Genomic DNA, 12525 nt, shown 5'->3' with positions numbered 1-12525 from the left:
CCAACCTCAGGGACCTAGATGCCTGTAGGGATCCTTGGAAGAACAATGACCTTGAGAGACTGACCCACAACGGGATTCCAATAGGAAAAGACGTTAAGCCTATAAAGTGTGGGCCCAGAGGGCAGAACAGGCCTGGCACAGCAAGTCACAAGGAGGTGGATGTCAGCCACCCCTCTCAGGAAGACTCATGGCCTATCTATTGGATCCCTCCCAGCTTAAGGCCTGCTCTCTAGAGGGAATTCTCCCAGCATCCCTGGATAACTCTAAATTCCCTGGCATGGCTACAAGGCCCCTCAGAATCCAGCCCCTGCTCACTTCCCCAGTCCTTCAGAGTCCCCCATTTCCAGAACTTAGCCTGCACCGCACCCCCACCAGACAGAACCTCTCCACTCCTCCAGGAATGCCAAGCCTTCAACCTATTAGTCCTCCTTCCTTCAGGATTGGGCCCATTCTGCTATCTTGGCCTAACCTGCCCATCCCTTAATTTCATCATCCTGAAATTAACCCCTTAAACCCACAGCTGGATGACGTGTTCCTGATCTCTGCTCCTTTTATACCCTGTAATAAAATTATTCGCTGCCTACCTCCACCCTCAAGACCTGACATACTATCTGTACAAGAAATATTTACCGGAGGGGCACCTGGGTGGCTCAGTGGGTTAAAGCCTCTACCTTCTGCTTGGGTCATGATCCCGGGATCCTGGGATTGAGCCCCACATCGGGCTCTCTGCTCTACAGGAAGCCTGCTTCCCTCCCCCACCCCCTGCCCCGCCCCACACCTGCCTCTCTGCCTACTTGTGATCTCTGTCTGTCAAATAAATGAATAAAACCTTAAAAAAATAAAAATAATAAAATAAAATAAAAAGCACCCAAAGCCCAGTGAGCTGATCATTTGATGTCAATTTGGTTCACAGAAATTTGTATTCATGAAGACAAAGGAAATTGATTTCAGGGCAGCAACCCAGATGGAAGGGGGTGGGGAGAAGGTATCACCCTGGTTTTCCAATCCTCCAATCCAGCTTCTGTCACACCTGCCCCTGAAAAAATAGGTATTTGACCCTCTGGGCATAGAGAGGCCCCAGAAGCCTTAGCAGCATATTCCTCAAGTACTAATTCCCTGAATATCTTTTGAGTATGGCCCCCTGCAGCCAGTCCTCACCAACTCAGCCTGGTGGTACTCAGTGCCTACTGTTTACCAGGCTCCAAGTGAGCAGGGCAGACAAGATTTGAGTCTCCCCAGCCCACTGGTTGGTCCCAGAGCCTGTGAACTGGGGTAAACCAGATTTCCAAGCCTGGCCTGTCAGTGGTGACAAGTGGGTATACCCTCAAGGTAGGCCAGAAGGTCATACAATGCCCTGAGCCATGGCGAGTGGTGGTCAGAGACATTAGGGAGCTATTTGGCTTCCTAGTTCACCTCTGAATCACAGATCTTTCCAGAATGTCTTCACGGTCCCCAGCGGTGGGAGAATCCAGTGTAGATGGATCCATGCCAGCCCTCCCTCATCCCCAACCCTACTCTAGGGAGATAAGCCTTCGGTGGGGCTTGAGCCCCATGGGTGAGGGTATCTGAATAGGGGCTGGGAGCAGGAGCCCAGGAGTGTTTTCAACCTGCTAGTTGATTAGCTGTCTAACCTTAGACAAGCCCATTTCTCCTCTCTGAGTCAAGATTCCTCCTTTATAAATGGGGGAAAGGGACTAGACTACTGTTTTGTAACCTTGACTATGAATCAGAATGATCTGAGCAGCGGCAAGAGAAAGGAACTTGAAAACACACGTGCCTGGGCCCCATCCCAAAGCTCCCAAAGAATCTGAATGCCCATGGAGGAGAGGCCTCCTCCAGCCCTGGCCCCCAACCTCACCCTAGCTGGAGAGCCTCTGGAGTCCCTCCAAACCTTCCCCAGCACCCCTCCACTGAGAAACTCTTTGGGATACAACCTATAAGCCTCGTTGGACGAGGGCTAGAGTAAGCTGCCCCATCTCTCTTTCTCTAAAGACTTCTGGAGCCTGAAGCACTAGTCAGTGAGCAGTTTATTATCCATCAATTTGTCCCCAGCCTCCCAGCACCATGGCTTGTACACAACGAGACACAGCCTTCACTCCGGTCTGTCCTCACTCCTGGCCTCGGGCCCCACTCCCATCTTAGCCCTCCAAGGCAGCACCAGGCCCAAGGGCCACACCTCAGCGAGGGGCAGGGGAGAGGAAGCATATCAAGCTGGAGAAAGAGGAGCCAGGTCGGCCCAAGCTTCTGAAACCACCAACCCAGGATGAAGGGAAAGTGGGCGAGGCTGGGCAGGGCTGGGGTTTGCCAGGCGATGCTTCAGGCAGGAGGCTCTTCTCCGGGAGGTGCAGGGAAGCCACTCAGGTCTCGGCCAATGATTTCACTCACTGTAAAGGAGGGGCAGTTGAAAGACTGGGCTAGGAACTAGTCCCCTCCTTCTCCAGAGACCCCCAATCCATTCCAGGCAGGCCTCAGTCTACGATGCCTCTAGGCTCCTCCTCCACTGGCTTCTCTTCCACTGGGCCTCAGTTTCCCCAATGTGTTTAGATACCTGGTCCCAATCCAATCTCGCTCAGTTCCATCCATGTGGGCTCCCAGGCCCCTATCCCAGCCCTGTCCTGCTGGCTTGGCCTGCAATGTCAGGGCAAGTGCAGTCAGCAGTGCTGCGGGTGGGGATAGCCAGTGGGAGGAAGGAGATGCAAAATACCAAGGCTTGTCACCACCAACCCTGACCACAGTCACCATGTGGAGGGGAAAGCTGAGGCAATATGTTCCGGCGGGACCTCTGAGAGCCCCTATCCCTCTCTGAAATACAGTGCCTGAGTCCGCAGATGGAGGAAGCTAGGCTGCATGACTTTTAAAGTGCTTCTAGCCCTGAGACTGATCTGGGGCAGAGAACCAAGGCAGAAGGGCTGGGGCCGGTACTCCATGCACCCTTTGGAACTAAGTGGAACTGGATTCAGGTGGTCACATGCACCAAGCATGTGCCTCCTGAGATCCTCTGACTGGCCCTAAGGGACCAAGGATGCCCAATCACAGAAGCCAAACTCCAGCCCTCAGCAAACATGCAGAGCAACCTCTTACACACACTCACACTCACAGCCCCCAGGCGCACACCCACCTTCCTCCAGCGTGATACCCTGGATAGGGACACTGTCTCGGAAGCCGCTGCCGTAGCCACCCCTGGATTTCTCCTGCTCCGGAGCCCCCTCCCCAGGGCCATAGCTCGGCCCTACCTCATTGTATCCCTCAGTTGGTGTGGGTGGAATGCCACTCTGGGGAGGGAAGGGGCCTTCAAGCGGTGGGGATGAAGGCAGTGGAGGCCGAAAGGGGGCTGGAGGAGGGAATGGCAGCCCCAAGGGAAATGGGGAGCCCCGTCCTCCATAGGGGTCACTGGGGAAGGGCCGGGGAAGGAAGGAGACTGGAGGGGGGCGGGCACAACCTGTGGCACCCCCGGTCTCAGGGAACATCCGCAGGCCAGGTCTGTAGGATGGTGGGGGCCCCGTCTGGGGGTAGAGAGGGGGTGTGCCATAGCTGAAGCCTTCTGACAGGTAAGGAGTTTCATAAGCAGGGTCTTCGTGGGGATAGGAGGGGTAAGGGGGCCTGGGTGGTGAGAAGTCCATGTCAGTGCCAAAGGGGGGGCCAGGTGCTGAAGGGAAGCCACGGAGAGATGAGTCCAGTAAGGGCTCCTCCTTGAAGATCACTGGGTAGAAGGGACAGCAGGAGAACACGCTGGTGAGAGGGCGGGCTGTCTCCCCACCACACAGCCTCCAACCACCTCTCCATCTCCAGGCTTCAGCCACCCTTGGCCCCCAACCATGGGGGCACTACAGCCCTCTGCCCCACCCCCGCTCCCTGTATTCCCACACCCCCACCATGGGCTGTCCTCTAGCGTACCAGGCAGAAACTTGAAAGTCTGGGTAGGACTGCGCTTTCTCCGCCCATTGGAGACATAAAAGTAGACCTGGACTGGCCGGGACACCCGCTTGTTGCTGTACTCAGGGACAGTCAGGGTCAGCGTCACCTGGAGAAGGCACTGGATGAGGCAGTCAGCCCTCAGGGATTTAGACTCAGCCCATCCCTCCCAGGGACCCAAGCTCCACCTCCTGGTTTGTTCATTTGCTTCACAGCAAAGTTCATTCCCTAGAGATGAACCTGCTTCCATGGTAGACAGACCGCCTCCTCCAGAAAAGAAAAGGTAGCTTCTGGACTCCATTCCATGGGCAAGAGACAGAGCTGTGAATTTCCTGACTTCTCCCACCACCCGCCCAGGGCACGTGCCCGAGTGACACTGGTACCTCGTTGCTCTGCAGCCGGTTCACTGTGGCCTCCTCCTCCCACTGCAGCTTTCCATCTGTGCAGGAGGAACAGAGAGCTCCAGCCCAACTCCAGGGGCCCTGCCCCCTGCCCCCTGCCATTTCCCTTCCTGCTAGAGCTGAGGTCAGACTCAGAAGTCCCCTATGGGGCCTGGCTCACAGAAGAGCCCACTGAGCGTTTATTCAATTGGATGGAAGAGGCAGCAAACTGAAACCAAGAGAAATGGCAGGGCCAGCCCAGGAATCAGACAGAGTTCATGACGGAGGCGTGAACCCTCCCATCCAGCTCCAAACATCCCCTCCCGTCATAGTGCTGGGCGGAAGTTCAAGGGTAGGAAAGGGTCCTCGCTTGCAGGAAGTCAATGAAACCCCAATCTCAAGACTCAGAACCTCTGCACCTGTTTTGACATGGTCTCAGGGTGCTAAATTTGAGTGTAGGAGCTGGGGCTCTCGATAAGCAGGGTTGGGGGAGGTGGTGGTTTTACCTGGACCCCTTGGTCTCCCCTTCTCCAGCCCTGCAGCTGACCTGAGGCCCCCTCACAAGCTTTGCAATCACAGTTGTGCTACCAAGCCCATAACTCAGGGGGTTTCAGGAGCTGTGATGGTCTAAATCCCCTCTCCCCTTCTTCTCTATAGCCTATCCACGTGGGAGTAAATTATGTCAAAGCTGACTCCTCTTTAATAAAATGAATGTGGATTTCCTACATTTGTTCATCACCTTGAGCATTTTATTTTATTTTTTTAGATTTTATTTTTAAGTAATCTCCACTCCCAATATGGGGCTAGAATTCACAACTCCGACACCAAGAGTCTCATGCTCTACTGACTGAGCCAGCCAGGGACCACCCCCACCTCCTTTGAGCATTTGAGATTGCTGTCACACATTTGAGATTGCTGCTCCCCTCGGGAAGCAGACAGGACAATAGGAAGGGCAATGTAGCTGTTCCCTTTTACAGAGAGGGAAATGGAGGCTCAATTTGCTAGTTTAGTGATAGCACCCGAGATCATTCATCTGCCGGTTCCAAACTCTTCCTGCCTGCCCCCTCGCTCTCGTGGATGCTCACCAGGGCCCCTCTCGATGAACACCACCTTGGAGTCTGGCAGGAAGTTGGAGCCAGTGAGCACTAATTCCTCTCCTCCTCTCACGGAGCAGGCACTGGGGCTGTAGGCCTCTACCTGAGGCAGCTCCTGGGCTGAGCGCTGGGCTGCAGAGCAGGGCAGGAGAGAAGCTGGTGGGGCTGCACACAAGAGGATGGCCTCCTTGCCCCCACCCTCCTTGGAATCACTGCCACAGGACCCCGGAGGAGTCCTCCTCAGCAGCAGACACACAGTAAACCAACGGTATCCCTGGGGTCATACAGACCAGGTAAGGAGCCTGGGCAGAGAGAGAGATGAACAAGGTCACCAAAGGCCAGAAAGTTACCCAGACAAGGACAGAGCAACACAGGGATACTCTAGACCAGCCCAGACAGTCTGAGAACACTGCCCCCATCCCCTCCATAAAAGAAATAAGTGCTGAGTCCTTTTCAGGGCTACCTGGGACAGACAGGACACAGGATACGATGCAGAAGAGATGGGAAGCCAGACAGACATATAGAGAGGGAGCGGCAGGAGACACAGAGCTGGCACAGGGCCTCTTTGCTCACAGCACTCAATGGGCACTGATGCTGTCTGCACTGAGATGACCTTCCCACTGCCCTGGGGCACGTGCACCCGGAATACGAGCCGCACTCGCGTGTTCTTGCGCCCGATGTCTGTCTCCCCCTTCCGTAGTTCGATGTCTGAATTCCGGAGCTTCAGGATTCCAGCACAGTCAATGCTGAAGGCAGAGAATGGAAGGCAAGCCCCCGCCACACCAGCCCAGGTGAACAGTGATGACCCCACAAGAAGGAAACCCCCACCCTTCATCCAAAGCCCTGAATGATTTCCTCTGGGAGCCTGGGAGGGGGTGATTTTCTAATCAAAGGTGGTCTCTCCAAGGTGCCCCCTAACCCCCCAAGTCCTCTTCTAGATCGTGAGAAGCCTGAAACCTCTCCTAGGGGTGATGTCTAGCTCTTCTGGGAAGAGGAAGACCTCATGGAAAAGGTCAGTCCTAAAGTCTGAAGACTGAGGGGAAGTGAAACGGGGACCTACTTGGCTGCCATGTTGTTCTCAGGAAGCAGGGTCATCTCCAACACTTTGGTACCACTGACGACAGCTTCATAGCTAGCTGTGGCCACCATCTTGCCCGTGATACGGTGCACCTGATAGAAGGCATGAGGCCGTAGGTTCCGTTCATCTGCAGTGCCAATGAACATCTGTAGGGTCAGTGGCTTCTCACTGTAGCCCAGGAGCTGGCAGAAGGAGAGAGCAGCCACCCAGTTGAAATCCCCACTGTCTCATCCTTCATCCATCCCTGGGTTTTCAGTCAACCCTGGGGATGAGGATGGTGAAAGATAAAGGATATCCTGGAAGGGACTCCCAGGGGGAATTGGGCATCAGCTGTGGAGAAAACATGGCCTGGAGTTCACAGTGCTATTCTTGGAATAAGGCCCAAACTGGGTTGGGCAAAGGGGAAAATCTTCCAAGAGAGACTGGCCCAACTCAAGAGACAACCTAACTCCCAGTGAACTTTGGCCTCAGCCTCACCCCATCCCCCACATCTGGCACGCCACCATTTTCCAGAGTAGACATGAGACTGGTGTCCCATGGGAAGAGTGGAGCGGGGGTGGAGGGACAGAGAAGTAGAAAGTATATCCGGGTCCTTGAAGTGCACCCTTCCTCCTCTAACTCCTGCCCCTCCCCCAGGCTGCCTCCAGGGTCATTGCTGAGGGAGTGTGGGAAAGGGCAGTGCCATGGGTCGGCACAGCTGGAGCCCATCTGCAGGGATCTGGGACTGGAGGAGAGGAAGTCTATCAGGCCTGCCCTCTGCCCCTTACCTTGACTACAGGGTGACCACCAGGGGCAGCTTTGACAGCTCCTCGACTGCCCTCAGTTTCATAGTGGGCCCGGTGGTGGGCTCTGGGCTGCACCTCGATCCTCAGCTCCAGCTGCTCATACTGGCTGGGCAGCGGCCAGTCCAGCGGGGGTAGGGCGGAGGTCCTGGAGAGGAGAGAAGAGCACTGACCATCTGTAGCCTCAGACCCGTCAGGGAAGCACTAGGCCCAGCTCCCTGCGATGTGAGGCAGGAGGGCGTGTTGGGTGTGGGAGAAAGGAAACCACAGTAGAAATAAAACAGTTGGAAAGCCCAGAAGCAGGGGGAGATAGGAGACAACCCTCTCAGAACCCCTTGAGATGAGGGGTGTGGAAGATGGCACCAGGCCTGAGACTCCTTTCTTTCCAGCTCTGAGCACAGGGTTTGGGGTGGCGAGGGTTCATTCACCAGGATACAGTGGTCAACCTAGACCTAATCCTAATCCCCAGACCTGGACAGGAAGAGTTAAGTAAAGAAATATCACTTCAAGGGGCGCCTGGGTGGCTTGGTGGGTTAAAGCCTCTGCCTTCCCCTCAGGTTATGATCCCAGGGTCCTGGGATCTAGCCCTGCATGGGGCTCTCTGCTCAGCAGGAAGCCTGTTTCTCCCTCTCTCTGTCTCCCTGCCTCTCTGCCTACTTGTGATCTCTGTCATATAAATAAATGAATGAATTAATGAATGAATGAATGAATGAATCTTTAAAAAAAAGAAAGAAAGACCACTTCGGACCAGAAAAGTCCTCAGAGGTTCACCCTTTGTTTTTCAAATAAAGAAATTGAGGCCCTAGGGAGTAGAATCCAGCAGGCCAAGCAAGACGGTGACTGACAGAAGCCAGGACTGTTTCAAGCACCGTTTCCACTAGCTGGGGCTGGACAGGTCAGTTCCAGAAAGCCAGGGGTTACAGATGGGCAATTTTCCTGTATTGAGCAGGAAGATATCCTCCAGGTTGCTGGCAATGTCTGGAGACACTGAGTAAAACCAACTAGGGGACAGTACCTAGCAGATAGAGGCCACGGATGCCGTTAAGTCACCCTACAGTGCTCGCCACAGCCCCATAGGACCCTGCTCTACAGAAGTCCAAGGCAACAGACGTTAAGATTTCTTTCCCCAGGAAACTTTTCTGGATGGAGCCAGCTCAATGAGACATCCCAAGATTCAGGATGATTGAAGCGGGCAGGGTTCTTTGAGAGTGAAAGGGGTGGAAGAACTCTAAGCACCGCTTGTTTTCATAGGAATTCTTTGACTTGCAAGCTGTTTTATTCAAATTAGCAGCTACACTTTTAATCAGTAAGTCATGGCCCTAGAAATTAAGTGAGAGAAGAGAGATTTCCTGCTACCCAGCCCAGGGCTTAAATCTAGCCAGGCTCACACCCAGTGCAGAGCTGGGGGCGGGGGACATGCTAGAGGCCAGGCACTACTTCTTTACCTAAGTGGTCCTCCTGGGAGGTAGGGAGGTTTTTCCTTATTGGTCCACAGGGAGGGATTGTCCTTTTGCAAATTATGTTTGGAGGAGGTGGGGTTTGGGTTTGGTTTGGTTTAGTTTAATTCTCCCCAAAATTGAGTAAGGTCGAAGATTCTCTTTTGAAATGCCAAGGGCATAGAACCAGGACCATCCTTCTAACCCATTCCTTGACCTTCTGCTCCCTCTGGGGGATGGCTGGAGACACAGGTGGGGCTAGCCACAATCCTCACCTGAAGATGGGGCTGTGTCCTCCAATCCGGGCCTTGGACCAAGCCAGGGGGGAAGGCACTGCCAGATAGTCCATGCTGGCCACCTCCTTTCGAGGCCCTCCGGGGGGCGCCGCAGTCTCCTCAGCCCCTGACTGCAGCTTCCCATTGCATGGGGCAGGCTCCTCAGACCGAGGCAGGGCCACCGCCTGCTCGCTTGAAGTCCGCCGGGTCTTCTGAGGGATGCTCTCCGCCGGCGGGGCTCCCACGTAGTCAAAAGGGCCAGGGGAGCCAGGGTCCCGGGCCAGAGGCAATGGTGGTGGTGGAGGTGGCTCGGGGCCCTCCTCCCCCAGGCTCCCGCGGCGGGACAGAGCTGGGGAGGCCGAAGATGGGGTTCCCGAGCTGGAATAGCGCCGCTTGCCACATGGAGAGGCCGGCCGTGGGGAGGCTGGGGTGGGCCCAGGAGCGCTGAGGAGTAGCCAGCTATCCTCTGGCCCCCGGCCTCCAGGGCTCGGACCATACAGGTTCCAGGGATCGTCGGGGGTCCACGGCCTGGGGGAGGCCCGAGGCGAGGGCAAGGGGGAGCCCAGGCCAAAGCGCGAGGCTGCCTCATTCAGCTCGGACTCCACCTCATCGCAGGCTGCGTACAGGGCTGCCTCATCTGAAGCGTCGGAGAAGAAGCTCCACGAGGACAGGCTGCTGCTGCCAGGGCTGGGGCTGAAGAAGGGACCCCCGCCCTGGCCCCCCGTCTCTCGGTAGCCCCCAAAGCCTTCTGGTGGTGGGTAATCCCTGGGGGAGCTGTCCCCCCAGGCATCGGGGTTGTCCTCCAGCGTGGCCGGCGGATCAGGGGTGGGAGAGATGGAAGTGATGCGGATGCTGGGGCATTCAAGAACACGACCTCCCCCAGTCCCCCCGGAAGCCCCTCCCGGGCCCCCCAGCCTCACTGACCGGGCGGGCTGGCTCTCCCAAGTGCCAGGTGAGGGGGCTGGGCGGGGTGGTGGCGAATGCATGCCAGGCCGAGGGGGTGGAGGCCGGGGAATGCCAATAGGGGCAGCGCCATAGGGAGGGGGCTCCCCCAGGGCCAGACGGCAGCATGGCGGGGCGTCCTCTGAGTCCAGTTCTGTCAAAATGGGAAGGGAGGGGGACAGAGAGAGGGATGCCACAGGAGATGGGGACAAAGAGAAGCAGGTGAGATGTCTGGGTTCCTTGAGCCTCCAGCCCTCCAAATCCTGTATGCCACCCCCTCCTCAGCATAAGCGGGGGGATCCCGAGATGCCCTTAAGAGCCACAAAGACAAAAGCAAAGTTGGACCTCAGAAGGTGAAGTACATAGATCCAGACGTCCCAGGCCTTTTCTCACTCAGAGAACCTGACACTCTTGAGCCCCTGGCCCTGGGACCTGGGGTACCAGACGGGGCGGGTCTTAAGGTGAGGGAGGTGACTGGAGAGGGGCTGGAGCTCGGCCTGGAGGCGTGTTTAGGGAGGCGCTGGGCTGGGCTGGGGGCGACTCACACATGAACCCAATTAGCAGCGGTTCCCAAACCCCGAAACGGTGCTGGCAGGAGCCCCAGTTGCCATCGCAACGGTGGCCAAGGGGTGGAGGGGCGCCGGGGCTGTGGCGACAAGGGGAGGTGGCTCCTCCTTCACTCCCCCCATCTGTGGGCGGGGGGTGCAGCGAAGGGGATGCTGCATGCGGGCCCCGGGCCTGGCTCCGGGGAGGGGGGCGCGGGCAGCGCCGATTCCGTGAGAGCGGCGGCCGCCGCCCCCGGCTCAGTCCCCGCCATCTGCCTCTCATTGCAGCCGGCGGGGGAGGGGGAGGGGCGCCCTGGCGGGGCCCGAGAACTCCCCCAGCCACCGGCGTCGGGTCCGCGGGCCCAGGGCCGGGTCAGCCAGCCACACGCTCCATAGACTCTCCCCTACCCCATTCCCCTTCCCCTGGCGGCGCCCGGGACTCTCGGGGCCGCTCTTCCCGCCCGCCCCCCATCCCAGTGACAGACGGCCCAGCCGAGAGGCGGCGCGCAGCCAACGGCACCCCCACCCCCACCCCAGTCACGACCTAAAAAGGAGAAAGTGGTGCCGGGCCCCCAGCCTCACCTCCGCAGACCCCGGTGCCCCGCGACTCCCCGCCACCTCTAAGCCCCTCATCCTCCACCCCAGGTTCCCCGCCCTAAAATTCCCATACTCGGGATCTCCGGGCCCTTTCCCTCACTGACCCCGAGATCCCTTCCCAGCCCCGCACTAACCTTCCCCCGACCCCCCCGCGCCCAGCGGGGGGGTCTCCTTTTCCTCCCCGAACACCAGCTTAAATTCCAGCTCCTCATCCTCGCAGCTTGCGGCCCCCATGGAGCCGGCCAGAGCCCCCAGGTCCCGGTCTGGGTGGGAGGGGGGAGCTCAGGAGGCTGCCGTATCCTCACCCGTGGCTCCCTCCCTCCCCTTCTTTGAGACGCCCCCTCCTCCGCCGCTGCCTCCTCCCTCCGGACGCCCCCTCGTTATTATAGAAACTTTTCCAAACTTTTTTCCCCCAAACTTCTTCAAAGCAACCCCCCCAGCCTGTCCCTGATTGGCTGCCCGGGATGCTCCAGCCCCTCCTCCAGGGATGAGATGAGAAAACCACGCGCCCCTCGTCTTCCCCCCCCCCCCCCCCCCCCTGTCCCCCCCCCAGCCCCCCCCCCCCAAAAAAAAAAAAAAAAAAAAAAAGGGAACAAAACTGAATTGGAAAACTGTCCTTCAAGCGTGGTGCGACCTTACTAAAGCTTATTGGCCCTCACTCATGACAATCATACCCAGCAGGGAGCACTACCACCACACACACACACACCCAACTTAGTCTAAGTTGAGGGCTCCGGGTCCGAGCGCCTTAGGGCGGCTGCATCCTGGGCCTATAGTGCGGAGAGCCCAGGGAGATCCTTTCCTAAGTTCTGAAGAGTTGTGCGGTCAGCTACTCTCAAGGAAGGACACCTCTCCTCCCCTTTCCCTCCAAACCTTGAGGCCCAGGAGGCTCTGGGGTTCAGAGTAGCTACAGGCTGCTCTGAAAAGGAAAAGGTCATCGTTCCCTTGAAGCCGCCCTGCCTGGGCCTTCTGGAAGCCCTGCCGAGTCTGCCCACTCAGGCACCGTCTCTCCCAAACCCTCAAAGGTGAAGAACGTTTAGGCGTTTGAGGGAACTGTTCAAAGGTCCATAGCCCCTGACTGGGCGGTGATCCAGGCCGGGCTTTACCGCTGCCCGAGTCCCAGCCACCCAGAGGGGCCATTAATTAGCCTCCACGGGAAGTCGGCTCCCCACCCCTCCCAGAACCGTAGTCTGGAATGACTCTCTGATCCGATAGCATCCCGCTCCGACTAGCCTGACAAATCCTAGCCAGGTTTTCTAGGAGCCCGAAGCCCGACGTCCTTGTGGGCCCCAGGGTTGGACACCTGTCACCTGGGCTGGGGGGAGGAAGGAAGATTCGGGCTGGAGTTCCCGGAAGGGCGGGCAGGTGGGGTCTGTTGGGGTAAGCGGGAATTAGAATGGAGATTCTTGACTCGAAAGGTGGACCGGGGTGTGGGAGGTACCATCCCCCACCCCCGACCAACACTGAAGTTGTACTTCAAACCT

At 57.4% G+C, this 12525-nt stretch overlaps 1 protein-coding gene across 4 annotated transcripts; it reads right to left on the bottom strand.

Annotated features, from left to right (window-relative positions):
- Positions 1 to 2009: 2009 nt before the first annotated feature.
- NFATC4 (nuclear factor of activated T cells 4) lies at positions 2010 to 12077 on the bottom strand. 4 transcript variants are annotated; one of them, XM_059373004.1, is made up of 11 exons: positions 11915 to 12077; positions 11176 to 11304; positions 8958 to 10053; positions 7232 to 7394; positions 6447 to 6646; positions 5960 to 6132; positions 5378 to 5518; positions 4296 to 4351; positions 3895 to 4021; positions 3119 to 3700; positions 2010 to 2384 (listed from the first exon to the last, which is right to left on the bottom strand). In XM_059373004.1, exons 2-11 carry the CDS (start codon positions 11273 to 11275, stop codon positions 2317 to 2319), a joined length of 2706 nt encoding a protein of 901 aa, XP_059228987.1. In that variant the 5' UTR covers positions 11276 to 11304; positions 11915 to 12077; the 3' UTR covers positions 2010 to 2316. The 4 variants fall into 4 exon arrangements, 3 of the variants coding, with proteins under 3 accessions (XP_059228987.1, XP_059228989.1, XP_059228990.1); XR_009399121.1 differs by lacking the exon at positions 11915 to 12077 and having other exon boundaries at positions 2549 to 3700; positions 11176 to 11474; XM_059373006.1 differs by lacking the exon at positions 11176 to 11304 and having other exon boundaries at positions 11915 to 12076.
- Positions 12078 to 12525: the final 448 nt, after the last annotated feature.

This window comes from Mustela nigripes, chromosome 13 (genome assembly GCF_022355385.1).
Source record: "Mustela nigripes isolate SB6536 chromosome 13, MUSNIG.SB6536, whole genome shotgun sequence".
Lineage (NCBI taxonomy): Eukaryota > Metazoa > Chordata > Mammalia > Carnivora > Mustelidae > Mustela > Mustela nigripes.
Note: the sequence above shows the minus strand (reverse complement) of the source record. Positions and strands in the feature narration are given on the sequence as shown.